Genomic DNA, 26,923 nt, shown 5'->3' with positions numbered 1-26,923 from the left:
GCTCTGTACAATACATTCCAGTCGTGGGCTGTTGCAGGGGGCATAGCCAGTTCCCTAAGAATACACAGTGTAAAATTAGGGAGCTGGGACATTCCCAACTTTGCTGTGTTTTATCTGCTTGTGTTGAAAAGCAAAAGCCACATACCATCTTCAAATGTTGTAGTGTCAGACAAAGAGCTGCTCTCAGAAGGGATGATTTCATCTAGGGGAGAAAAGAAAAGAAAAAAGCTTAAAAAAAGACAAATGTTGCAATCTGGAATATTAAACACAGGGCACAGTTGTTGGGTTCACTCACTTAGGTTTGTGTATATTTACAGGTTCTGATATAACGATCAACCAAATTACCAATGGGAGTACTAAGAACAAACATAAATACAGCCCCACAACCTAAAAACAACCAGGAAAAAATAGAACCCAGAACTGCCTTTTGATAGCAGGTGTGTTGGTTACTTCAGAAAAATCAGCATCTCTAGCGTAGTCAGAGAATCTAACTAGTCTCAGATTCTGTGAAGAATAATGCCAAACAAATCAGCTGTTGGCAATTTTTAAAATTCTTCTCTATATTACAATAGCGTCCATTGATGCTGGGCCACACGCATAACATTTGCTGCACTCTGCACAAATGTTCACCACTATGAAATGTACAGGAGTCATACCAGAGCCTTTTACCATCAACCAGGATACGCCAGCAGACAGCCCAGCACAAGCAAGACCAATAAAACTGTGGATATGGCTGCCAAATACATTTGATCTATCCACAACTGTGTTTTCTGTTGAGCAGCTCCAGAAAGACACAGCTGCAACAGATTCATTGCTGAACCAGAAAGCTAAATCGGCAAACTTTCCAAAAGAACTATTCACCTCTTTTTACACTGGCAGATTTCAGAAGGATGAGGTGGCAACCAGCAGCCACACAAGCTGCTTGCAGAGTGTTTGGAAGAGCACTTGGCAGAAACTGATGGAGAACATTGCTGATCTCTTACAAGGCTAGCTAGTCATTGCCCACAATGAGAAAAGACAGGCAACGGACTTGAGAAATGGCAGACACTACCTGCTGTAGGCCAAGTATTTTCTTTGTCTAGCAAACAGCATGATAAATAATAATGGTAAACAGAAATTAATAAAATAATTGCAATCAGAACTTAATAATAAAAAATAGGATATTTTTCGACATGTTAAGGCAGCCACGAGTGTCCCAAATTCTGCAATCCTTTTCTTTTGGCACTCAAAATCAATCCTCTGGTTCCTCATGACTGTAAACAAGTGCTGAAATACAACCAGGCTTGCTTACTCTGTCTTCTTTCCATGAACTTCTATACACAAAGCTCTTTCTCTCTCCTCTCTCTCTATTATGTGTATTTTGTCCCCTTTAGCTTTTTGCCTTGATGCATCATTCTGTTCCCGTGTCTTTGTTCAAAGCAGTCCTCAAAAAAAACTTTCATCATCCTCACTTTGTTCTTTGAAGTAGGGAAGAATATTTTGTGATACCAAAGATCCCAATTCTAAGAGACATCTTATTTTCTTACAAACAACACTTCTAAGATAAGGGTATATATTCTAAATCCATCCTCTCTCACGTGTAAACACTGGGGGTTGCAATGGCAGCACCCAACCCATTCTAAACTAGCCTAGAAGGAACTTCCTGTCTTGCTACTTACATCATTTTATTGAATCATAGGACTCTTAAGTGCAAAGGCAAGCATCAGGATAATCTATAGTAATGGACGCCAATTATTACTCTTTGTGTCATTATCGTATCCCTTGATATTTCCCCCTTTACCCTGATGATAACAACACTGTGATTTTTGCATTCCTGAACATTTTGCAAGGAATTATTTTTCAGTGATCTCATGTTTAAACAATGGAGGTTACAACTGCATTGCTTAGGCCACTTTAGCACAGAAGGGAGTTCCTAGTTTGTAATCACCATGTCATATCCTTTCATACCAAGAACTGACTTAGTTGGTCTTTAAGGTGCTACTGGAAGGAATTTTTTTATTTTGACTATGGCAGATCAACACGGCTACCTATCTGTAATCATATCCTTTTATTAGTGTTTCCCCAAACACATCATGGTAATGGACATTTCAAAAGCGTTTTTTCTCTCTCCATCTATCCCTTTGCCACAATCCTATGTGACATTACATACAAAGGGTGAAGTACAAACTCTTAGCTTTAAAATCAGAGATGAGTGGATGCCAACAGCATGCCAGAAACCATACTGATGTCAGATAAGCAAGTTGTCCAGGCCTGCTGGACAAATAACATGGTTCAGTTGCAAGTCAGTGTGAAACTGCTAGTCAACTACAGTGCAGAATACAGAAGGAACTGGCTTTCATTGGCAGGCACCCAACATTGAAACTGACCCATGGCTTGGTCCCCATGCCAATTGTCCAGCTTTTGCTCCCAGCAACTAGCACCTTTTAGGCTTTCCTTGGCTTGATTAAAGAGTCCATTTTGGTATCCAGCCATTTTCTCACCATGAAGGTGCCATAATCACCACCACCCTAATCCTCTTAATCTTCAATTTGATAAACTGTGCTAAATTGTACTCTTCATGCTCCTGCCTGATCCGGTTTGTTTCCCAACATCTGAGTCATTTCAGGGAGCTCTCCTCTGTACATTTCAGTGTCATTTCAAAATGCAGGAACCACCTCTGGACCAACCACTCAGGCCCATGCATTTTCCTGTATTCATCCTCCCACATGTCTGCCCAGCACATAGGTGTTGACGGCTAGGTGAAACAAATGGCTCTGCATCAGTTCCTAGGGCAGCCTGGGGTAATATGCCTGAATGGAAGGGGCCATCAGGATGCCATCCATACTCAAACCAGGCCACTTTTGTCTCGTAGATAAAATAGTGCAAGTGTGCCTAAAGCAGCCGTGCCAAATTCCTCTCGCCCCCACCCCATCCTGCTTCAGCAGCCTGCCATGCCCCATCCTATCAAAACAACAACAAACAGACCTATGGTCACGTAAAGCATACTCAATAAACACACAAGACGTAACCGGCTGTGTTCTTAGATAAGTAAGGTATACTGTTCATGTATCAAATCGTAAATTTCAATGGAAGTAACTCATAAAGTTCAACAAACGAACAAAGCAGAAGACCCAGTGGATCAGATCATTCTCTAGTCAGTTCATGCATAAGGTCCATCCGTGTAATGGTGTCTATTCCACCTGTCTGTTCATAAGGTCCAAACAATCCACATGAAAAGTTGTTAACAGTTCCACAGAATCCTTTCACAGAGTCTAAGACAAGGATTTCCAGAATATTGGCCTTGTTTTGCCATCCTGGGCTTCATCAGTCGTTAAAGCTCATATGTGTTTGGACCTTATGAACAGACAGATGGAATAGACACCATTACACGGATGGACCTTATGCATGAACTGACTAGAGAATGATCTGATCCACTGGGTCTTCTGCTTTGTTCGTTTGTTGAACTTTATGAGTTACTTCCATTGAAATTTATGATTTGATACATGAATAGTATACCTTATTTATCTAAGAACATAGCTGGTTACATCTCATATGCCCCATCCTATGCCAGGAGGTTCAAGGGGCTGTAACAGGGTTTCCGAAGGAGGCAGGAAATCCCCACTGCACAAGAAGCATTCCTCTTGCTTGTCTCTGCATCCAACCCATTACTGTTGACTTAAAATTTTCAGTTCATTGAAAGGCACACAGGTAATACAATACTGAAGTCACGTTATTATCTACATGTAATAAAAGATGCCCTGCCAGCTACTCACGGCTACATGAACATACACGCAGTTGTAAAAATGGCTGCTGTGCGTAGAAATGACGGCATAGTGGCACATCAAAGGGAAGCAGCAATAGGGCTAGTTGGAACAACTTGGTTTGGAAACTGAAGAGGCCTAATTTGGACTTCTCAAAAGCCATATTTGGGACTCAGGAGCTTCTTGTTCTTTTTTTAAGAGCCCCTGGGCAGATGATGACTGCTGTGCATCATTTAGCCAGTATTTATTCACCCTGCTGTGTATTATACAACTGGCCCTAGATTGTCCCCTGTTCAGGGGGACCAGCCTCCTCTAAAATCATCTTAGAAAAAAAAGCAGTGCTTACAAGCACCTTACAATCCTCTTTCACAATGGGTTTCTTATATAGGCACTGTCTCATTACAACGTCCTTACTTTACGCGGCAGCTAGACTGGTGACTGGGAGCGGCCGCAGAGACCACATAACACCGGTCTTGAAAGACCTACATTGGCTCCCAGTACGTTTCCGAGCACAATTCAAAGTGTTGGTGCTGACCTTTAAAGCCCTAAACGGCCTTGGTCCAGTATATCTGAAGGAGCGTCTCCACCCCCATCGTTCTACCCGGACACTGAGGTCCAGCACCGAGGGCCTTCTGGCAGTTCCCTCACTGCGAGAAGCCAAGTTACAGGGAACCAGGCAGAGGGCCTTCTCGGTAGTGGCGCCTTCCCTGTGGAACACCCTCCCACCAGATGTCAAAGAGAACAACAACTACCAGGCTTTTAGAAGACATCTGAAGGCAGCCCTGTTTCGGGAAGCTTTTAATGTTTGATGTATTATAGTATTTTAATATTTTTTTGGAAGCTGCCCAGAGTGGCTGGGGAAGCCCAGCCAGATGGGCGGGGTATAAATAATAAATTATTATTATTATTATTATTATTATTATTATTATTATTATTATTATTATTTACAAACTCTTAAAGACAACTGACATATAAAAGTATGCACGCTTCATTCTTGCTATCTTGCTGGGAATTCACAACCAGACACCATCTATACACACACCCCTTCCCCTTGCTGCCAACTTTTCTTACACGTCTTAAGACCTAGCTTTAATTATGTGCTTGATTCATAATGCACCCAGCATTAGCCAAGAGATCACACAACAATTTCTGCTAAAATCAGCATCCGATACTCAACAGAACAAGGTACCACACTAGTTTCGGCTGGGAGATGCCGCCAGCCCTTCGACATACAGCAATTCGTTGGTTTGCGTTCTCCCTCAAACATGCCAGCGCTTGTGCTGTTCCCTTTTAACCACATCTTACATAAAACACGGCAGTCAGATTACAGGTAAGCTCCAGATTTTGCTGAACGCAGAGGCTCTAGTTTCTGCTGGGCAGGACTGCATCTTTGCCTGCCCTTGGTATCAAAACAATGTTTTTCTTCCACAAGAGAAAAACACACCCAACAAAAAGTACTTGAAAAACAGATTCTCTACCCCCCCCCCACAACCTCCCCATCCTCATAAGAATGTTGTTAGATCTCTGTTACCTGGTAAGGTCAGGGTTGATTTCTGTGTAGGCTTCTTTCCACACTTAATCCTATACTCATTAATGGAATTTTCAATCTCCTGAAGCTTTTTCACTGCCTCTATGTACTCCTGTTTCCTCTTCTTCTTCACATTTTTGCATAGGTCTGGCTCACTGGAAAGTTTCTTCACGGCTTCCACCATCTTTTGCTGTATGAAAAAGTTGCTCTCCAGATTCTGCAGAGCTGGGTCCTACGGAGCCAAAATAAAGTAAAATAAAATCGGGATTTCCCAGTTTGGAACCTGAATTTAAGCCAAGTCTTTGGTCTTTTGAGGTTTGAACAACAACAAAAAATTGACTTCAGGATGTGCAACAAAGAATAGGGAGGGCTTGTAGACTCATCTGTACGTAGCACTGGGTGGCCTGATGTGGTAAGCCAGGGTATTTATAAAAGGCCAACATTTCACACCCGTTTTCAGAACATCTGCCAAAAGCTAAACACCATACTCTCTCCATTGCCAGTAAAGCATTTGCATTGCTATGCTAAGGACAACCTGTTGCCAGGCTTCTCTACAAAAGGGTTAGCAAGGTGTAAACATCAATATAATGATGCCCATAATGCTGGAAGCTTTATTACTCAGTGTTTGTAAACAATTATGAAGAGACCAGATGAAAGGAGGCACACACATATAAACCCCAAAGCACTCCTTATTATTTACTAGACAATTATGATTCAGAAGAAGAAGAAGAAGAGTTTGGATTTGATATCCCGCCTTTCACTCCCTTTAAGGAGTCTCAAAGCGGCTAACATTCTCCTTTCCCTTCCTCCCCCACAACAAACACTCTGTGAGGTGAGTGGGGCTGAGAGACTTCAAAGAAGTGTGACTGGCCCAAGGTCACCCAGCAGCTGCATGTGGAGGAGCGGAGACACGAACCCGGTTCCCCAGATTACGTGACTACCGCTCTTAACCACTACACCACACTGGCTCTCCGATTCAAAAGCATTCATGTTCATATATACAAACAAGGACCTCGGTTTATGCTATCCTACTAACAGAGAGGTGTAAATAACCCATTAGCCACAAAAAAGTAAAAGCCAGCCAGCCTTCAGGGCAAGTTACTGTTTGAAATACAGAAGGATAAGGGGGAAACCAGAATACGTGGCATCTTTCTCTAAAAGAGAAAATCTGCTTCTGGCTTCCACAAGTTCTCCAAACAACACATATTTGTGACTTTGGCAACACTGTTCCCATATCTTATATAAGAAGCATCAATCTGAGGCAAACAAGACCCAGAGAAGCTAAGCACTTGCCCCAGGCAGCCTCTGCAGCCATCTCGCTATACTATTATTGAGCATGGAACATGGGGGACCTAGTTGCCATTATCCCAGTCCTTCAACATAATCATAAATTGCATCATACATGCAATGAAAAGATTACTTTAGCTCTTTGTCAGAACAGCAAATGATTTGTGTCTCCCCCGCCCAATAAATGCTTGTCAACACAGGATGCACCTACAGATTGTCAGTATACTGTGGGAGGAATTCAAAAGCACACTGGAACTTTAGGCTTGCACATTTAACGTTTGCAAAGCGGTGGGGAAGTGCATTGAAAAGTGTGGGAAGAGCAAATGATTAATGGGAAGACATGTAAACACCTCCATAAGCGAAAACAGGATGAATGCTCATTGTGTCATGTAACTGCCCCGAAAACAAATCAGAATGAATGCTTAGTAAAGTCTACCCACCATGCAAGCTATGTGCAAGCAAATCGAGGATGAATGGTGAACAAACAGGAGGAACCCGTAGCCAGAGTGCCAAATCGCACTCTAGCTATGTCTTTCCCACCCAATCCATCAGTGGTAGGGTAGGATAGCTTTAAGATTCTGTAGGTGAGGGGAGCAAAATGGAATCCTTCTAAAGGGGGTAAACATTATAGCACAGGTGACACTCAACTGATGCAGGAGTTACGTTTCAGGGATTACACATAAAGTCAAAATCATGTATAGTCAAAACACTTTGAGTTCAATGGATTGCCAAAGTTATTTTTATAACTTTGGATTGCCAAAGTTATTTTTCCAAGGCACCCACCCCCTTTCTTATTTTTTAATATTCTGCCAAGAGCGTAAAGCTGCACAAATTAAACGTGCGCAAGTAGTGAGTTACCTGTATTGTGAAGTGGGGGTAGCTACGTGTGGCAACAGGGTTTGAAACCCCAAATTTGGAGCTTATTTTAGTGCTCCTAGCTTAGGAACTGCTCCCGATTACGCATTACAGGGGACGTTACGTGCATAAAGCAAGCATGCATGGTGAGTGCCAGTCTCTGAGTGTATCCTTAACAGACTGCCAATTGGGGAAAACAAAAACCCATGCAACTTGCTTGGGCTTGGTTCCACTCTGCAGTCATGTGTGAAGAGGGCTGTATTCCAGCATGCCAATGTCCCTATATCATTTCCTACATTAGCTCCGAGTTGGCACCATAATGGTATCTGGCAGCCAACAGAAATGGTTGCCTTTCAAATCCATGAGGAATATGTGGGAATCAAGGATTTCACAAAATAAATGTGAAACAACTTTGAAGGACAGACCAAGAGGTTCAGGTCAGAGCTACAGAAGTAGCAAGTGCAGAATTCGAGCCTCACCCTCCCTTATGGGGCAGGAACCCCCGCCCCCAAGTTATCAACTCCCTAGGAAAGGTGAAGTATGTGCGTTTTCCCAGCTTCCCAGGAGAGGTAAAATGAGTGCAGTTTCTCAACCACAATGTATTAAGCACGCCCCTATGTGTTAAACGCTTTAGTGAAACTACTGGCCGAAATTCCCAGCAATTTAAATATTTAAATCTTTACTGAGGCCAGATAGCTTTTAAAGCCATTATGAAAGGGCTGAATTCTGCACATAAATAATTAAGTGAGGCTTAATCTTTGTTTCAGAACATGTCTACACAGATTTCCAGCAATCGCCCTGTCTGGGATTTCCCTTCACTGACCCAACGCAAACCAAAACCAAGAAGCTATGAAGCCAATGTAAGACACGGCATCTGGGAGATGGTCCCAATGACACACGTTTTACAGCCTTGTAAAGTAAGTGAAACCTGCAACGGGGCTTGCACATACCTCCTCGCTGGGAAGCAGGTTGCCATCCAATTTGAAGGCTGTGCCTACACGCCTTCTGACCTGAGGTGGTTTCTCTCCTGTGCCCAGGGGGTATTCCTTTGGCATTTTCCCAGTGAGCTCCTATGGAGGGGAAGAAAAGCAGTATTAGGAAAAATGAGTGTGGACATCATAGGAACCTGCCTCATGCACTCAGAGCGCTGGGTTCACCTATCTCACTACTGATAACCTTGGCTGGCATCTGTTCTCTGGAGTTTCAGGCAAGAGTCTTTCCTGGCCCTACCTGGGATATATTGGGGGTTGAACCTCGGACCTTCTGCATGCAAAGCAGATGTCCTGCCCCTGAGCAACAAGCCCTGTCCTGGACCCACGCTAAAGAAAAGCAAGCAACAGGTCTCACCGCTTCCCGCAGGCAGATTTTCTTCAGTTCGTCAACTTTCTGCAAAAGCTTCTCCTGCAAAAGCTTTTCTTTCTTTTTCAGCTCCAAGATTTTCTCTTTCTTCTGCTCTTCGCTGGCCTCTGAATCTTGAGACCCTGTAAAATCCAATGATTTGTAAACTCATTCCTCCTTTTGGACTTAAGGAGTTAGCTGCTGGGTGGGGTGGGGATGGCTAACATCTTACATCTTTTCTTAGTTAAAGGTGGGCTTTTCAAAGTTGGACACAACAGCACTAGAGTTAAATTGAAGGGAAAAGCTCTGTTGCCAGCCAAGATAGGTGAACGTGCATCGAATCTACTTAAAATGGATTATTGTGCAAAAAAGAAAGTGCACTTCAATTTGACCTTTCAATTAGAATCCTCCTTCCAAGCAGATTTTCCATATTTGTTGCAGGATCTGTGGGTTGCACATAAATCATAGAATCGCACAGAATCGTAACTGTAGATTTGGAGGGGGATACACCAAAGATCATCTAGTCCAAACCCCTGCAATGCAGGAATCTCAACATGCGAGTCCCCCATCCAATTTGAAACCACACAGGACTCTGCTTAGCTTTGCAAATGTGCTAACAGTTTTATTGCTGTACCACTAGGAGGAACTAATCATCAAACAATGCTTTAAATGTGCATACAGGTGACGTCTGGTATGTTTTATAGAGAACTCATGGGCAAAGTGGTGCAATCCTGCAAAGCTAGGCTTTTCATTTTGCACTGCAAATCCCAGAATATAGGGCAGCAAGTTGGCTGCTGCACCTAAGGGCAGAGCATGCTGAAGGAGAAGGGGACATACAGGAAGCCTCTGTAGGTCACTTGGGTGGGGCAGGAAGGAGAAGGTACTAACTATACCTGACTGCCCTGCTATTGCCCTAGGTAAACCTGTGTTGCAGGAGTGGTGTTGACTACACCAGAAATTTTCAACCTTGGGCCTGCTGATGCTGTTGGACAACAACTCCCAGCATCCCAGCCCAGCTACTTGAGACAACGCTGAGGGATCATGGGAATTGCTGTAGTTCCAATGATGCCTGGGAACCCAAGATGGAAGAAAGCTGGTCTGTACCAGGGATGGACCTCCAGATGTTACTGGAATACAGCTCCCATCATCCCTAATCATTGGCCATACTGGAGGATCACATGTTCCCCATCCCTGGCCTACACTAAGGCTTCCCCAACTGCGGAATGTGGACCACCAGCAGCCTGAAAGCTTCATTTGGGTGGCCTGCAGCACACCTCTGAAGCACACTTACAATCTGAATTCTGTAGAATTTGAATTGCAGGACAACAAAACACTTCTTTTTTTTTAAAAAAAGGTAATTAAATAAAAGTAATCAAATGCAATTAAAAATCACACATTATCTTGAAAAGCATACTGCAGTTGCTAAAACAAGGAACACAGGGGGGTGGGGTGGGAAATATCATGAAGTCATCTGCCAAGACCCTTAGAAATTTTCAAATGTTCTGTGGAGGGAAATGTTTAGGAACCACTGACCTACACCATACAGTGGTACCTCGGGTTAAGTACTTAATTCGTTCCGGAGGTCCGTTCTTAACCTGAAACTGTTCTTAACCTGAAGCACCACTTTAGCTAATGGGGCCTCCTGCTGCTGTCGTGCTGCCGGAGCACAATTTCTGTTCTCATCCTGAAGCAAAGTTCTTAACCTGAAGCACTATTTCTGGGTTAGCGGAGTCTGTAACCTGAAGCATATGTAACTGAAGCGTATGTATTAGTGAGACAGTGGGAGATAAGGCAAGAATGCATTTCCTTTCTCAGAAGCTGGCTATACTTGTCACATAGCAATCCAGGAAAGGGGCAGGGGAGAAAACAATCTACCTCCAGTGAGACCTGTTTTAGAGATCACAAGCTCTGTCTCTTGCTTCCTTCACCATAAGTCTGTGCAGAAGGGGGGCTGCAGGGGATGGAAGACGTTGACTATTATGACCGCGGAGGAACTAGGTTCCATAGGGCGGCATGTTAACAGCCAGAAATGAATCGTTTTAGGAAACTACAGTTGTTTTATGCAGTGGGATATAAAAAGGGTGAGAGAAAATTGCCAAATCAGCACAAGCTCAGGGAAGAGAAAGGATGACTTATTGTGGTGTGTGTGTTGTAAAACAGCAATTGTGGATGCGTGATATAATAGAATTTCACCCATGTTAAGGAAAGACATATTTTCCTTGTACTACATGCAACTGAGTTACATAATACAGACACCTAGACTACAAACAGAAGACATTCGAAACAATATGTGTTACCTGAGGAGATTAGGCTACCATTGCTGGCCATAATAAGTTGACTCTTTGCTTCCAAAGTGGCTAATTTCGAAACCTTCGGTGTTCCCATTTCTGTTAAGTCCATTGCAATATCGTCCAAGCTTCTGGCTGAGGGGATTTTTGCCTAAAACAATTTAAACACACACACACACAAATAGTGAGTGATCGTGTACAATCAGCTTAGCCCTAGCGAAGACTCCAAACAAAAGGGAAATAGAAGATGACCTTTTGCTCCACTCCAAGAGCTACATGCGTGCTGTCTCACTATTTAACTTATGTCCTGGGCAATGATCACTAAAGCCAACTTGACTATCTATTAGAGGCTCAAAACGAACAGAAGGGAAAGCAGGCAGTAAAATAAAAAATAAAAAACGCCCCCTAGGCACAGGGCCATCATATTTATGGGGCCACCTCTCCTGGTATGCCCACAGAGGACCTTAAGGTCCATGAATAACCATAGTTTAGAGGTGCCGGGCCCAAAGGAAGTCAGACTATCCTCCACCAGGGCCAGGGCCTTCTCAGTGATGGCTCCGACCTAGTGGAATGCTCTGTCCCATGAGACTAGGGCCCTTCCGGATATAACCTCCTTCTGTTGGGCCTGTAAGACAGAGCTATTCCGCCTGCCCACTTTGAGACCCCACAGCTAATTCTCCCCTGGCCTCCTCGTAGGACTAATTCAGCCAGCTAGCCCTGGTGACTATCTAATGCTTATTAGATGGATTTCCCCCAAACTGATTTTTGAATGAAGAAGTGTGCATGCACACGAAAGCTCATACCAAGAACTAACTTAGTTGGTCTTTAAGGTGCTACTGGAAGGAATTTTTTTTATTTTGAATTTTATTGTTATACATGGTTTTTATACTGTGTTTTATGCTGCTTTTACAATTGAGTGTTTTAAATTTGTTGTTAGATGCCCTGAGCCCGGTTTTCTGAACCGGGAAGGGCGGGGTATAAATAATAATAATAATAATGAGAATATAAGAACAGAATAAGAGTTCTTAAGGGAAGGGCCATGGCTCAGTAGTAGAGCATCTGTCCTGAATGCAGAAGGTCCCAGGTTCAATCCCCGACATCTCCACGTGGGACTGGGAGAGAACTCTTCTCTGCAAATCTAGAGAGCCTCTGCCAATCCGTGTAGACAATACTGAGCTAGATGGACCATTGATTCTGACTCTGTATAAGGCAGTTTCCTATGATCCCAAGAGGCTTGCTGGATCAGACCAAAGATCTAGTCCAGCAACCGGCTTCTTACACAGACCAACCAGGTGCCTATCTCACCATCGGGACATGGGAGTATTTGCAAATTAGAAGACAGCTGACTTTTTTTCTGATGTGTTCACACAGATGACTAATATGTGCAAGCAGGTGGTTAAGAAAATAGTGTTGTGGCCTCATTTGCAAGGCAGATATAATCTCTCTTGAGGTATTTTTTTGATGCAAAAGACAAACTATGCATTTTCAGCAACTAAACATTCCTTTATCGACGGGTAACTTACTTTGCTTTGTTTCCTGTCCAAGTAAAACTGATGTTGACTGATTGCCATAACCCAGATGGATTTGATCAGAGAAGTGTTTGCATACCAGGTCTGCACTACGAGGCCGCTCTGTCCAAAGGTCCTCCGTGACACCGAAATTCTAAAAACATTTTTTTAAAAAAAGGCTACGTAAAGCATTTTTTGCTGTTTCTTCAAAAATGAAATAAAAGTTCAGATGAAGTCACACAACAACTCTGTTCTGGAGAGGATGACACCCTCCCCACAAATAATGAAAAATCCTGTTTTCAGTTTTGGTGTTATCTGTTATTAGTTCTCAAAAGCTAGTAAACCCATTGCCTGGGCTAAGCCAGGGGTTGCTGCTGCCCATTTGGGAATGGTAGGGTAGAAGGCAGGAAAGCCAAAAGTAGGTGGTAAAGGTAAAGGTAAAGGGACCCCTGACCATTAGGTCCAGTCACGGACGACTCTGGGGTTGCGGTTCTCATCTCACTTTATTGGCCGAGGGAGCCGGCGTACAGCTTTTGGGTCATGTGGCCAGCATGACTAAGCCGTTTCTGGCGAACCAGAGCAGCATATGGAAATGCCATTTACCTTCCCACCAGAGCAGTACCTATTTATCTACTTGCACTTTGACATGCTTTCGAACTGCTAGGTTGGCAGGAGCAGAGACCGAGCAACGGGAGCCCACCCCGTCGCGGGGATTCGAACCGCCGACCTTCTGATTGGCAAGCCCTAGGCTCTGTGGTTTAACCCACAGCGCCACAGCAAGAGTTAATGGCAGGTAGAGCCGATTAATTCAAGTTTTGTCCCCATCCTCCCTACTGATCTCTACAAGGGTAATACTAAGTTGGGGGAAGCCAATAGCCAGCACCACCACCTGGAGTTTATGCATGGAGAAGTATTTGATCATGACACACACTCACACCCATTATGATCTGCAATCTGAAGTAGTATACTCCAGACTCAGGTTTGCCACCTCAGTGAGAAAGAGGTTTCTGTTACACCCAGGCTTTTTTACTTTCCTCTTTGTTAGAGAACTGAGTCACAAATGCAAACCACTCCCGAGATGTACATGAAGCAGTCTGACCCCTCTCTTCCTCCTCCTCCTTCAGAGCATGCACAGATTATTTTTTAACCAGATCTTTGTCATCAGTCTACATAGGCAGTGTGCCAACAGCATGCCCTTCCAGCCTCAGCAGAAAGGCAGAATTTTTATGAATGACTGCAACTCTCCCTTCTGCCCCACCCACTCCTTGCAGACCAGTGCTCTTGATCCAAGTACCCAAGCAAGCCCAGCTGAGACTGATCTGGTCCACCCACCACTTCCACCAGGTCTCCATAAAGCACACTAGGTCTGCTGTGGGATGCCAGTTCCCATCAGCTCCAGCCAGCATGGCTGGTGGTCAAGGATGCTGAGAAGTGTCATCCAAAAACATCTGGGAGGGCCAGAGGTTCCCTATCCCTGCTCTAGAAAGACCTTACTAAATAAATGCATCCTCCTGTGGACATCTCAGGGAAGGATGTGTAGAACCCTAGTGTATCAATGCAACAGCAACATTACATCCTTCCCTGAGAGTAAGTCACGCAAAACTCAATGCAACTTACTTTGGATTAGCCATGCATAGGAACGCACTCTTAAGCTTCCCTAACATACTCATCCCCTGCTCCCTGTGGTTTTTATGGTGTGACTGTGTAGACTTGGGATTTTTTAACTTCTGCAGTTCATATGAATTTTTGTGGTATAAACAATGAATGTTTTGTTGTTGTTTTTTAAAAGCAACAACAGCCACAATTAAAGCATGTATTTTGTATTGTACTCTTCAGTTAATTTTAGATATAAGCAAGCAATTGTGGTGTCTTAGAAATATTGTGCCCAAGCTATTGAGGCACAACTGCAACCGCATACTAAACATCTCTCGTTTATTTACATAGAAGATTTGCAGCAGACATTTCCAGTGGATTCAGGCCTGTAGCAATTTCCCAGCAGGTTTTTACAGCGTGTGCCAGAATTTGTTTTATTTGTCCTATAAAACTGGTGCACGCAGCAACTTTTCATGAGGTGACCGAAACCCACTTGTGCTAAAAGGGAAAAGAAGGGTCGTGATATGTTCGCTTTGTGCCGCCAAAGAGATAAATACTGTGGATGGCACAAGCAATGAAAGCTTAGCCATATATGCGGCGAAACATTAACTTGTGGTGTTCAGTGCAATGGATTTAGGTCCCAGGAGTTCAGCTGCATGACAAACAAATGTTTTGGATATGGCACACAAACACACTGCTTACCTACGGGGATCGTGAACCTCAACAGCAAATTTCTTCTCACGGAAATAAAGATTCTCCAGCTGTTTCCATTGGAATAACTGGAAGAGTGAGAGAAACAAAACAAGAAAGACAATTATTTAAGAGCCAGCCACATTATTAAGAATTATATTCCACAGAAATTTAATTTCAAAGAAACCCAAATTACAGCAGAGGATTAATTGTGCAAAACAACAACTCACTATGCATTTGTAAGATTAAAAGGACCATGTCATGATAAACAGTATGTAGCTAATTGCATTTTGCAAGTGTGTTTTAACTTCAGGTAGTGGCGTCTCTTACTTTCTTCTGCCATCCTCTGCTCAACCTCCAACCCAGAACCAATTCTGAGATTTATGTCTAACAAACACTGCTGTCTTGGGGAGGGTAACTAAAGGCATTCTTCATTTTGAGCCAAAGCAGACTTAATATAAACAACAAAAAGTAATTTCCCTTTCCCCCTCTGACCACCATATATCACTTCCCTATGGGCAAACCACATGTCCAAAGAGGCCTGATATGCTTTGGAGTGGCACATCAGGTCAGTAGGAGTAGGGAGGGAACCCATCAGTTAAAAAACCCTGGTGTCAGAGGTCTGAAACCACAAGCTTCCATGTCCTGCACAGGCTCATTTTTTAAAACTTCATTTCATGGAAAGCAACCAAGAGATAGAGTGATGTGATTGCTCTCCCACAAGGTGCAGATGAAGTCCTTTTAAGGAAAACATGCTGGACCAAAGAGACAGACTGGGGATGTTGCCGGTGCACCACTATCCAGCAACTGATGGAGTTTGCCTTGAGATGGTTTCATAAAAGGCATAAGAGGGTAGGAAGAAGAACCTTGCTGGATCAGGCCAGTGAGCCACCAAGTCCAGTGTCCTGTTCGCCCAGTGCCCAATCAAATGCCTACAGGAAGCTCACAAGCTCTACACAGGCAGTGCACAAGCAGTACTTGCAATAATGATAAAAAAGAACATGCATTAAGCAATCAGTGATGCTGCACTGACGCAGAAAACAAGAGGGGCAGAGGGGAGCAGAGGAAGGAGAGAAACCACCAAACGATACAGGACATGCACACAAAAACTGTCTGTCTTCTACAGGCTCAGAAAGAAAAATTCAATGCATGTACAGAACAATTCTCTTTCTGTGCACAACAATTCGCCCCCTCTGTACTTAGTGGAAACAAGGAATCACAGAGATTATCGTCTCGTTTGCCTTGGGGCAGTGAGTGTTGTGCACCTGTCTAGTTTTTTTTTAAAAAAAATCCATTATAGATCGATGAGCTAAAGAGGGATTGGCGAGCTCACCCTAACTGAGCCTCAGTTGGAAATGAAAGTGCAATCCATCTGCAGTATGCAATTCTCACAGACAACTTTGTTAGCATGAAAAATAAAAAAAGAGGTATGGGGGTTAGGGGGAAGAAATTAAGGAAGGCATTTAAGTTTTGCTTGGACTTTTTGTAAATAACAGAGCAAAATTATGATCTCTCCAGCCATGGTTTAACTCAAGTAGTGTGGTAAAATTAAACATGTTTGGAGACACCTAATGCCTTACTTGGACCATTCCCAGATGCATAGAAGTGGAGGAGCATGTAGACAAAAGTGCGGAGTGTTACAACATGCAGATTCATCAAGCACACCACAATGACACAGTATGTGGGCCGCATCCTCTGTGAAATGGGAGCTATCAATGGGAAACATTAGGCACCCGTGGGCTACGCAGATAACATTTCTATGGTTTGTGCTCAGTAAAGACATTCATTGCCTTCCTGTGCACACTTGCTTGGGAGTAAGTCCCATTGGGCACAGTGGGACTTGCTTCTGAACAAGCATGCGCCGGATTGTGCTGCAAAGCCAGCTGTGGCTACATGCAGGCACGGCTAAATAAGCCACACTCAGTTAACTCAGATAAACTTAAGAACACACAGAGAGCCCTGCTGGGTAAGACCAAAAGCCTATCTAGTCCAATGTCTTGTCTCCCACAGTGGCCAATCCGCTCTCTCTGAAAGCCCACAAGTAGGAAATGAGGACAACAGCAGACTACCCACTCATCCCCACCCACTCAAACAACGACAACAACAACCTGGAATCCAGAGGCTTGCTTGTGTCCAAGCATGAACTGTATCAGGCTGCATAGGTCTCCTAAGCAGATTCCTTTGTATTGCTTCTGCTCATGCTTCAGTTTAGCCCATCAGGCTTGATGCATGCATATTATAGTGTAAGAGATAAATCGTAGAATTGTAGAGTTGGAAGGGACCCTTGGGATCATCTAGCCTAACCCCCTGCAATGCAGGAGTATGCAGCTGTTCCATAACAGGATCGAACTTGTGACCTTGGTGTTATCAGCACCATGCTCTAACCAACTGAGCTGATACTAGAGAGCAAAGCAACACCCCCCCCCTCAAATTTCACGTGGCCTTGTGCACAGATGCTAAGCAGTGAGATTTCTAACTGTACCAAGGTAAAGGTAAAGGACCCCTGGACGGTTAAGTCCAGTCAAAGGCAACTATGGAACCTGGAATAAACAAATAAACCAACAGTATTCTCTGGGATATGGTGACTAGTAGCGATTTCACTGCAAGGGACAGTGAAGAGTAACCTTGGGGAGAATTTAACATCCCTCCCACGCACACACCCAAAAGGGGCATGTGAACTTTATCCTTACTCATATTGCCGATAGAGGCCCTGGAAGTAGTGCTGCTGACGCTGTGATTAGAATTAGTTTGGCACCCGGTGCTGGCAGCAGTGGCGATGCCTTGAGGGCCTCTTCGCGAAGCCTCAGACAACGCAAGAGGTGTTGCGCAGCTCTTGAAAGCAACTCCATGTGCCGGCTTTCCATGGGAACAGGAAGAAACAGGGGTGGAAGAATAGGGAACAAACGGGGAAGAAGTAGGGCTTGCAGAGGGTGGAGAAAGAGGAAACTGGAGTGAGCATGTGAACAGGACATGGCAAGGAAGAGGCTGGAGCGTGGCAAGGAAGAGGGCAGGAGTCTCCCCATGATCTTCCAAAAATGCATCTCTTACCACAGTCAGAAGATTAGCGAATTATTAGGAACACAGGAAGCTGCCTTATACCAACTCAGGCCAATTGTCCATCTAACTCAGCATTGTCTACACTGCAAGGCAGAAGCTGCTGCCCAGGATTTCAGTCGTGGGGGGGGGGGGGGATGTGGTCTCAGCCCTACCAGAAGATGCCCAAGATTGAACCACTGATGCCAGAGGTGCTCTGCCACTGAGCCTTGGCCTTTCCAGAGATGGTCATAGGACACAAGAAGCTATATTACACTGAGTCAGACCATTGGCCCATCTACCTCAGTATCGTCTACACCAGCGGTAGGGAGCCTGTCCCACAATGACTACAACTCCCATCACCCATGAACACCTGATGGGAGCTGTAGTTCCAGCAACATCAGGAGGACCATGGGTTCCCTATCCTTGGTCTACACCGACTTGCAGCAGGTCTCCAGGATTTCTGACAGAGTTCTCTCTGAGCCTCAGATGGAGCTGCTGGGGCTGAACCTGCAACCTTTTCCACGAGAAGTTCGTGATCTGCCACGGAGCTATAGGCCCAGCCAGTATTCCATATCGAATAATGTCAATGGTCCATAAATAATTGCCACCTTCTATACCCGACCTACGCAAATACACCTTTTTCTAATTTATCAGCCAGTTCTTTCTTGGAATCATAGAATTGTGGAGTTGGAAGGGTCCACGTGAGTCATCTAGTCCAACCCCCTGTAATGAAGGAATCTTTTGCCCACAATCCTGAGATTAAGAGTCTCATGCTCTACCAGGTTATAGCTGCCCTCTTAGTTGCTTAGACCTTGCAGAAGGAAGTGGCACAGCTTCCTAAAATTCTCCTCAAGGAGTGCTAGTGTAAAACAAAGTCAAAAAGTTTTCATAGCTGTCCTGCCCACCAGAGGTCAATCTGGAGGCAATGAGTTTGGACAGGTGCGGTCAATACTAGGATTTAGCTATGAAGTCCTTTGTTGCTGATGTTGATGGAGCAGCTGAGATGGTGCTAAAGGCTTGATATTAAACTAAGAAAATAACATCTCTACACATTGGGCAAACTGAAATGAAAGACAATGCAGCATGCTTCCAGGATCCACCAAACCTCTGCTCCCATGTGGAATTATATGCTTTTGTTTTATGAATGCTATTGTTCATCAACACATACACTGCAGTAACTGTGCTTGGGCGCCCCTAGAACAAAGAGTGAGTGTGTTTGGCTGTTTACCAGAAGATTGGTGGTATGAGCCCACCCAGGGATGGCTATAGACAGGATTCCTGCATTGCATGGGGTTGAACTAGATGGTTTTTGGGGTACCCTCCAACTCTACAATTCTGTGAGATAGTACGACTGCAACTTTTCATTCTGCTCCTATTATTGTTTGCTTGAGAGTAAGTGCCAGTGTTCAATATGGTTTACTGCCAAGAATATCTGCAATCTATACGCACTTATCTGGGAGTAAGTCCAACATCTGAATAAACATGCATAGAAATCGCATTGTTAGTGTGCATAGGACCCACTGAATGCCAAGTCCTTAGGCTACAATCCTATGCACACTTTTCTTTTCTTTTTGCAAAGAAATTCCTTCCAACACAGCAGAACTGACCTTTAGTATAAACATCCACAGGATTCATTTCAATGAAGAGCACACTTTGTGTATGCACCAAACAAATCTGCAGCCCGTGCCCACTCATTGAGACATTTAATTCTTCACGTATACAACAATATGTGTATGTGTGTATAAGCTGCTGTGTACCATTGCAGTGGAGAAACAAACTGCAGTCCACAGCACTCTGCATCCATACACTTCAAAAACATCAAAAACTACAATTTTTAAAATTTATTTTAAATGCACTTATCTCATGCCATAAATAAGGCCTAATCCTTCACATGTGTTTATGGAAGAACCAAGCACCACTTTTTCTGCAAGCCTTTCATCTTCAGAAATCCCGCTGGATCCAAACTGTGCCTTTGCCCAAACTGTGCTTTATGATTGTTTTACTAGACTTCTCTAGAAAAGGAGGCTACACATGAGATGTGATTTGTGCTTTAAAAAAATACCCTGTTTCTGGCTCACAGGAATGTTTCAGCAGCCTTGGTTGCTGACCAACCCAGTTCTCATTCCATTAAAAAATGTGCATAAAACAGCCTCACAATATTCTGCATCTATAAAGCAAGCAAGCAAACCCTGGAAGGTTCACTATCACAAAACATAAATTTGACCCAGGCAAGAAGTATCAAAAGAGAATTTGAAACCTTTCAACCTGTGAGATGATTTCAACAGCTAGTCAAACCTGTAAGTTCATTAACTTTCTGATCTTACACACTTTATGAGGCACCAGCCTGGCTGATTTAAACTGAACTATGCCCACTGAGATACGCTTAGGGTCACAGCCTGATACAGACAGTTTTCTCCTTCCCCCTCCAGCTTTTGGAAAAGCAAAACCACGCAGCCTTACACTAACGCTTCACCCACAGGGCAGAAAAGGAAGGCAGCTGTAGTGGAAAACCGGACGCGAGATCCTCTGTGCTTACCTGAGTTTCTTAGTCAGAGCCGATTTCTTGAAGGATTTTGGTTATTCCATATCCACATGTCTCAAAAGCGCCGTTGTGGTGCGGCGTTTGGCTTTTCAAAAACAATACATGCTTAGGAAAATCCTCCCCTCTCCAACCAACCTCTCAAATTCCTTTCACCTAGTGAGCAGGGCAACTTCCTGTCTCAACTCCTCTGCCCGACTTTCAGACACTTAGCTAGGTGTAACTCCCTGTCTCACAGGCTGGCTGCCTCCCTCCGCTGACACACTGCTGACATCATCAGCTTTTATCACCAGGGAGGCTGCCTCCCCATTCCACAGCTCTCTCTTTCTCCTCCTCCTCCTCCTCCTCCTCCTCCTCCTCCTCGCACAAGGGGGCAAGGGAGGAGAAGAGCTGGTGATGAGTGTCCCGCAAGAGGAAGGACGCAGCTGGCACGGGGGAGAGAGAGAGAGGGAAGGAAGGAAGGACTTTCACAGCTCCAGCTCTCTGGTCAAGTCTGCTGAAAAGCAGCCTCCCCTCTGCCCTTGCGCACGCTATCGAAACGCAACAGGTTTTACAGGAAGAGTTTGCCACATTCCAGCCACACTTCCTTTCAACTCAGCTATCATGTTCATTTAATAATAATAAAAAACCCCCGAGAGAACGAAAAAGGAGGTGTGTGTGAAACAAGATCTCTTGGAAAGCACAGCGTCTCCCTACCTTATCGCTCTCTGACTAATAATGACTCCAACTTACCATGCTCCCCCCTCTCTTATCACTTCCTTTGGAATGTTTTAATTCACAGTGACATCTTATGTGATGCTCTCTGCGTATCTGTGGGAAGCCTGAAAGGGCACCGGCAACATACCAAGAGAGACAACCTGTTTGACTAGGAAGAGGTCGGGTGTGGCACATGAGTAAGCACCCCAGAGATCCCTCACTGTTCGTGGCTGGAAAAGGCTGCCTTCTTATTTGTCGTATTTATGTTCCAGCTTCCCTCTAGCCAAGGAAGTATACATGGCTCTTCCCCTGGCCTTTAGCTTCACAACAACCCTGGGAGGTAGGTTAGGTTGACCCAAGGAGGGGAGGAAGAACCCTGAACCCTAGGTCTCCAGCACTCTTATTGACTGCGTTGCAACGGAGTGGGCCATAGCTCAGTGGAAGAGTGTTTGCTTTGCATGTAGAAGGTCCCAGGTTTAAACCCTGGTGCTTCCAGGTAGAGCTGGGAGAGAGATGCTGCCAGTCAGTGTAGACAAATATTGAGCTAGATAGACCAATAGTCTAGACCCAGTAAAAGGCAGGTTCCTATGCATCTCTGCACTAGCTCTGCCCAAGTAGACTTCAATAATATGCTGCTTTAAAGACCCCATCAGGGAAAACAAGACCCGCATGTGCATTTGTGTGTGTGCCGGGGACATTGGAGAGGTGTCTTTCCACCCACACAAGTAGGGATCCAACCCAAAACTGTCAACAAAATACTTAGCTAGCACCATTCAAAAAGGTTTAAAAGTGACTCAGTGTATAATCCAGAGAGCAAGCAAATGGAAGCACCACAGTATATTTTGGGCACCCTGACCCTACATAGCAATTGTGCTCAATCTGTATTTTGTTGAATAATTTTTCATATTGTTTGGCCTGTTGTTATTTAGTGGTATTATTATTATTATTATTATTATTATTATTATTATTATTATTATTATTATATTTTGTGGGGGCGGCGTGAGGTCTGCCGCTATTAGGAACTTTGAGCTTCTTTCTGGGAGGAAAAGCAGGCAGGCAGCAAAGATTGACATGAATAAACTTTGCATCTGTAAAGGAGAAGTGGCTCTGCACTCAAGGAGTATGTTTGGGAGCTGGGAGAAAACAGGGTTCAACCGCCTGGTGTTTTTTATTTATTTATTTATTAGATCGACATGAGGCAGCATAAGAACATGGGGATGGACCAAAGTGCTGCAGGTAAAAAATACTGCTTTTGAATAATCCCCCCCCCCAAAAAAAAACTCCCTGAAAGGAGAAAATTAGGAGAGGACTAGGCTAAACCTTTCTGCTAACTTTCTACTTGCAGGGAAAGCCTGCAAGGTGAAAGAAACTTTATAAGAAAGGTGTGAGGATAAAATGGGGAGAACCATGCAGGCCAGTGGGAAATTTAGCAGGCAACGAGTCAGCATCCTGAGTATTTGCCCATGCTGTGTGCCTCACTACTAGTTCTTATGGCAGGGGTTGTGGCACTGAGTTCTGTATCAGCACATCAGTATAATATCCTTCTGATGTACTAATTTCCTATTAATTTTAAAGACCATAATCCCTTCAGTCCCCCAGTTTTGAGGGAGCCAAGGGGCCACTGGGAGGCTGCTCTGCCCTTACCTCCCAGAAAGAAAACCATAACAGGTGGCCAGAATGTGAGCAAGTGCATGGCGCTTGCTTCAACTTTCCCTGCTGGAAAGAACAATTGTAATAACTTGGTAACTATGACTGCAGTCCTAACACCACTTCCCTGGGAATAAGTCCAGCTGAATTCAATAGGACTCACTACTGAATCAATAAGGGTAAGACGGTGATGTAAGAAGCAGTGGTAGAGTTTGGCTCCCCTCCTCCTCCTTCATAATTCCTTTTCCTTTTATGTCATGTCTTTTAGACTGCAACCTGAGGGCAGAGACCATCTTATTATTGATTACCGTAATCCACCATGAGAATTTCCCCCTCAGCTGAACAGCAAGGTAAAATGACTTTAAATAAATAACTAAGTTTGTAATGCTGCATTTACCATCTCTTTTAAGAAAAAAAGGCTGTCCATGTGCCCTTGCAATACAGAGGTACAGTGGTACCTCAGGTTAAGTACTTAATTCGTTCCGGAGGTCCGTACTTAACCTGAAACTGTTCTTAACCTGAAGCACCACTTTAGCTAATGGGGCCTCCTGCTGCCGCCGCGCCACCAGAGCACAATTTCTGTTCTCATCCTGAAGCAAAGTTCTTAACCTGAAGCACTATTTCTGGGTTAGCAGAGTCTGTAACCTGAAGCATATGTAACCTGAAGCGTATGTAACCTGAGATACCACTGTAATAATAATCCTTGCTACAGCTTGGCTCAGTGTTGCTCCACTAGCTGTAATGAGACAGGGCTAGTTTAAACACGGTGACTTTCACAACTCTCTCCCCACTTTCTCCTCATGGACCTCCTTATGAACCTTATGAACCTCCACTGTACAGCCTGTTGAGCTGATTCTTCCCCAAGTGAAGAAGAAACAATAAAGCCGATGGGGAATGAACTCAATTAGGCCTGAAGAGACCAAGGTTCAACTCCCTGCTCAGCTTTGAAGCTCACTGGGTGACCTTAGGCCCATCGCTATCTTTCAGCCTGACCTACCTACCGCACAAGTTTATTGGGAAAATGAAATGGAGTGAGTGGGTGGGTGGGTAGGTGGGAGGGAGGGAGGGAGGGAAAAGAACCAAACATACTGCTTTGGAAAAAAGTCCAGACAGAAATATAATACAGTAAGTAGATAAATCAATAGAATTAGTCCACATAAGACTTTCTGCCCCCTCACACAAATCTGTCCTTATGAGCTTCTGATATTTAAGTTAAGAGCTGTTTCCGTTTAGTCAAAGCACTGCTGTACCTTGCACCGTATGGGGTAAAAGCTGAAGCTCAGTGGTTAAGAGCATCCTCTTTGTATCAAAGGTAAAGCGACCCCTGACTGTTAGGTCCAGTCACGGACGACTCTGGGGTTGCGGCGCTCATCTCGCTTTACTGGCCGAAGGAGCCGGTGTTTTGTCCGCAGCTTCCGGGTCATGTGGCCAGCATGACCAAGCTGCTTCTGGCAAACCAGAGCAGCACACGGAAACACCGTTTACCTTCCTGCTGGAGCGGTACCGATTTATCTACTTGCACTTTGGCATGCTTTCAAACTGCTAGGTGGGAAGGAGCTGGGACGGAGCAACGGGAGCTCACCCCATTACGGGGATTTGAACCGCCGACCTTCTGATTGTCAAGCCCTAGGCTCTGTGGTTTAATGCACAGCGCCACCCACACCCTTTTTTTATAGGGTTGCCCTATTCCTAAAAGTGAAAATCTGGACAAAGTTTTGTTTTGTAGTTGTTGAGCGTAACCCCCCCTTGCCATATGTCCAGGTTTTCCCAGACATTTTGCCCATTTGCTGAAAATCCGCCTGGGCGTTCCAGGAAAACCCAGATGTATGGCTGCCCTAACTTTTCATGTAGAAGGTCTCAGGCTCTATCCCTGGCATCTCCAGGTCTCAATCACTGGGGAACCTCTATCAGTCAGTGCATGCAATACTGAGCTAGATGGACCATTGGCCTGACTCAACATACAGCAGCTTTTTACATTCTCTTCCTGTAACAGCATTGGAAGAACTTGCCTACCTCCAGGTCAGCTGCACTGTTATGTGAGATTATCAAGTAGTATTCATGGAACGGCTTCAGTTTGATACCTTTAGGGAGCAGTGGTCTCCCATTAGAATGATTTGTGCTCGACAGGAAGAATTCCTTTCTAGTTACTCCGTCTGTTCACCAGGGGGTCTTCACTGCCTCTCTTTCATCAACCCCCCCACCCCCACCTCCTGCCTCTATTGGCTTACTGAGCATGGCTCAACCTTAGGCAGAGAGAGCAGGGAGAAACCACCACAATATTTACCACCCAGCAGCCTTGCAAGTATGTGTAAGGGACCACGCCACTTTGCCATTTATTTTATAGGGTTGCGAAGAATGATTCTCAAAAGCCAACGAAGTGACGGAGGTAATGTCTCTGCTTTTTAAGATGCTGTCTAGGTTTGTCATTGCTTTTCTCCCAAGAAGTAGGCCTCTTTTAATTTCATGACTGCTGTCACCATCTGTAGTTATGGATGCTGCTTCAACAGATACAACCCTTTATTTTATTTAACACAATTCTATACTGTTTTTTCACAAAATGGCAGCTCGGTGGTAGAGCATCTGCTTTGCACACAGGTATCCAGGTTCGATGGCTGGCATCTCCAGGTACGGCTTGGCGTAGCCCCAGTCTGAAACCCTTGAGAGTCACTGTCAGTCTGAGTAGGGTCAATACTGAGCTAAATGCACCAATGGCGTGAACTTAGTATAAGGCTGTTTGCTATGCTCCTAATCAGTCATTACTTTTATGACCAACCCATTTTGGGACTGTACAAGTATAAGAGCCGGGCTCTGCAACACTTGGCGAGGGAGCAGGATCATTCAGCAACTAAGAAGATTGGTAATGCCTTTTTAGGAATAATGAAACAAACGTTGGCCTATACTCGGAGCATAGACAGCAGTCTTGGCTTGTTCCAGTGTCCCTTCTGAAACATATATAACCCATTGCTACAAGCCAATACCTGAACTAAAAAGATGTGGTGATGCAACTATAAGCCAGTGTTCTCAGAAATGCTTCAGAGTTCATTAGCTCCTTGAAACTTGCAACACTTCCCAAAGTGTTGCATCTAGGATTTGTGGGAGACCTGAAGGCATTCTCAAGAGCGTAGAGGGAGACAACAGCCCTGATTAAGAGGCTTAAGCAATGAGCCCCATGCACAGACCCCCAACGAAAAGCAGGCGTTTAAGTGTGTTTCAAAAGAAGCCTTCAGAGTGCTTCTGTGCAGGGGAAATAATGCACGCCTGATGTAGCGGGCCAATCGCAAACCCAGCTCTCACAGCGGCCCACCAGATACCGCTGGGAAGCCTGCAAGCAGCACCTGAGCACAACAGCACTCTTCTTGCTTGTGATTCCCAGCAACTAGCTTCTAGCTGCGAAACGGAGGGCTCCTTTTCCTCCAGTCTTCCCTTGCTTTGGCAAAACTTCTTCATAAACACAGCCCGCTGGGAAATTCCACCAAGTATACAACGAAAGTTCTCCATATGCTTTATATATATATATAAGAGTATGTTTTGACTATGCTCCTGGCTTACATCCAGGGAGCAGTTTTTTTTTCTTATAGCAAGGGGGGAAATGTTAAAACACAAAAACTTGGGCAGGGGGGAAGGAGGAACATTGCATACCATAAAAAGTAAAACGTTTGTATTCTGTTTAGCTGTCGAAAGCTGTTTTTTCTCTCCAAACAAATGAAGCCACAGTGGAATAAACAGGCATAAGGCTGGGCTGTAGGTTAATAATTCAACAGCCTCAACATTTCTTCGCTCCTGCTAGACACAATCCACTGGGAACTTCTCTTGCATAAGGTTCTGCTACAATGAATGGGAGTTACACAAGAGTTCCATAGCAAGGAAGAAGTGAAATGGGGAATTGCTCCCATTGACTATTATAAGCATAGTATTCAGCAGATAGAGCCTTCTCCGAGGATTTGGTACAAACATGTTTACCATTTGCTGGCAACCTGTTCTTGAGAATGCAAATACATTTATTTCCAAGTAAGGCGCACTCTGTTTCCATGGAATTCACTCCCAGGTTCACCCGGGGAATCTAACTGATCGTCTTTAACCTGAATATATAGCTGCAAAAACCTGATGAAGTCATAGGTCATTTAAAAACAAACTGTGTAGATAAATAATAGCACCCATGAGAGCTATAAGCACACAAG

General features: G+C 44.4%; 1 protein-coding gene and 1 long non-coding RNA gene across 12 annotated transcripts in view; one reads left to right on the top strand and one right to left on the bottom strand.

Moving 5' to 3' along the window:
* Positions 1 to 26,923, bottom strand: part of FRMD4B (FERM domain containing 4B) — a 243,354-nt gene that overhangs the window by 15,599 nt on the left and 200,832 nt on the right. For all 11 annotated transcript variants that reach the window (XR_014522917.1, XR_014522918.1, XR_014522919.1 and 8 more), the window contains 7 exons: positions 14,840 to 14,916; positions 12,560 to 12,698; positions 11,046 to 11,187; positions 8,758 to 8,891; positions 8,361 to 8,480; positions 5,272 to 5,500; positions 146 to 202 (listed from right to left, as the gene is read on the bottom strand). Coding sequence is in view for 7 of the 11 variants with exons in the window: in XM_083491339.1 (XP_083347465.1) it covers positions 146 to 202; positions 5,272 to 5,500; positions 8,361 to 8,480; positions 8,758 to 8,891; positions 11,046 to 11,187; positions 12,560 to 12,698; positions 14,840 to 14,916 (898 nt within the window). In the remaining 4 variants the exon portion in view is untranslated. The remainder of the gene's footprint in view (positions 1 to 145; positions 203 to 5,271; positions 5,501 to 8,360; positions 8,481 to 8,757; positions 8,892 to 11,045; positions 11,188 to 12,559; positions 12,699 to 14,839; positions 14,917 to 26,923) is intronic.
* LOC310702215 overlaps positions 1 to 26,923 on the top strand; it is a 62,769-nt gene that overhangs the window by 8,631 nt on the left and 27,215 nt on the right. Inside the window, exon 2 of the long non-coding RNA XR_014523365.1 lies at positions 23,014 to 23,095. This is a non-coding gene — a long non-coding RNA (uncharacterized lncRNA). The remainder of the gene's footprint in view (positions 1 to 23,013; positions 23,096 to 26,923) is intronic.

Source organism: Podarcis liolepis (assembly GCF_965112155.1).
Source record: "Podarcis liolepis genome assembly, chromosome: 2".
In the NCBI taxonomy this organism is placed as follows: domain Eukaryota; kingdom Metazoa; phylum Chordata; class Lepidosauria; order Squamata; family Lacertidae; genus Podarcis; species Podarcis liolepis.
The sequence above is the reverse complement of the archived record's forward strand: the minus strand, read 5'-3'. Positions and strand labels throughout refer to the sequence as shown.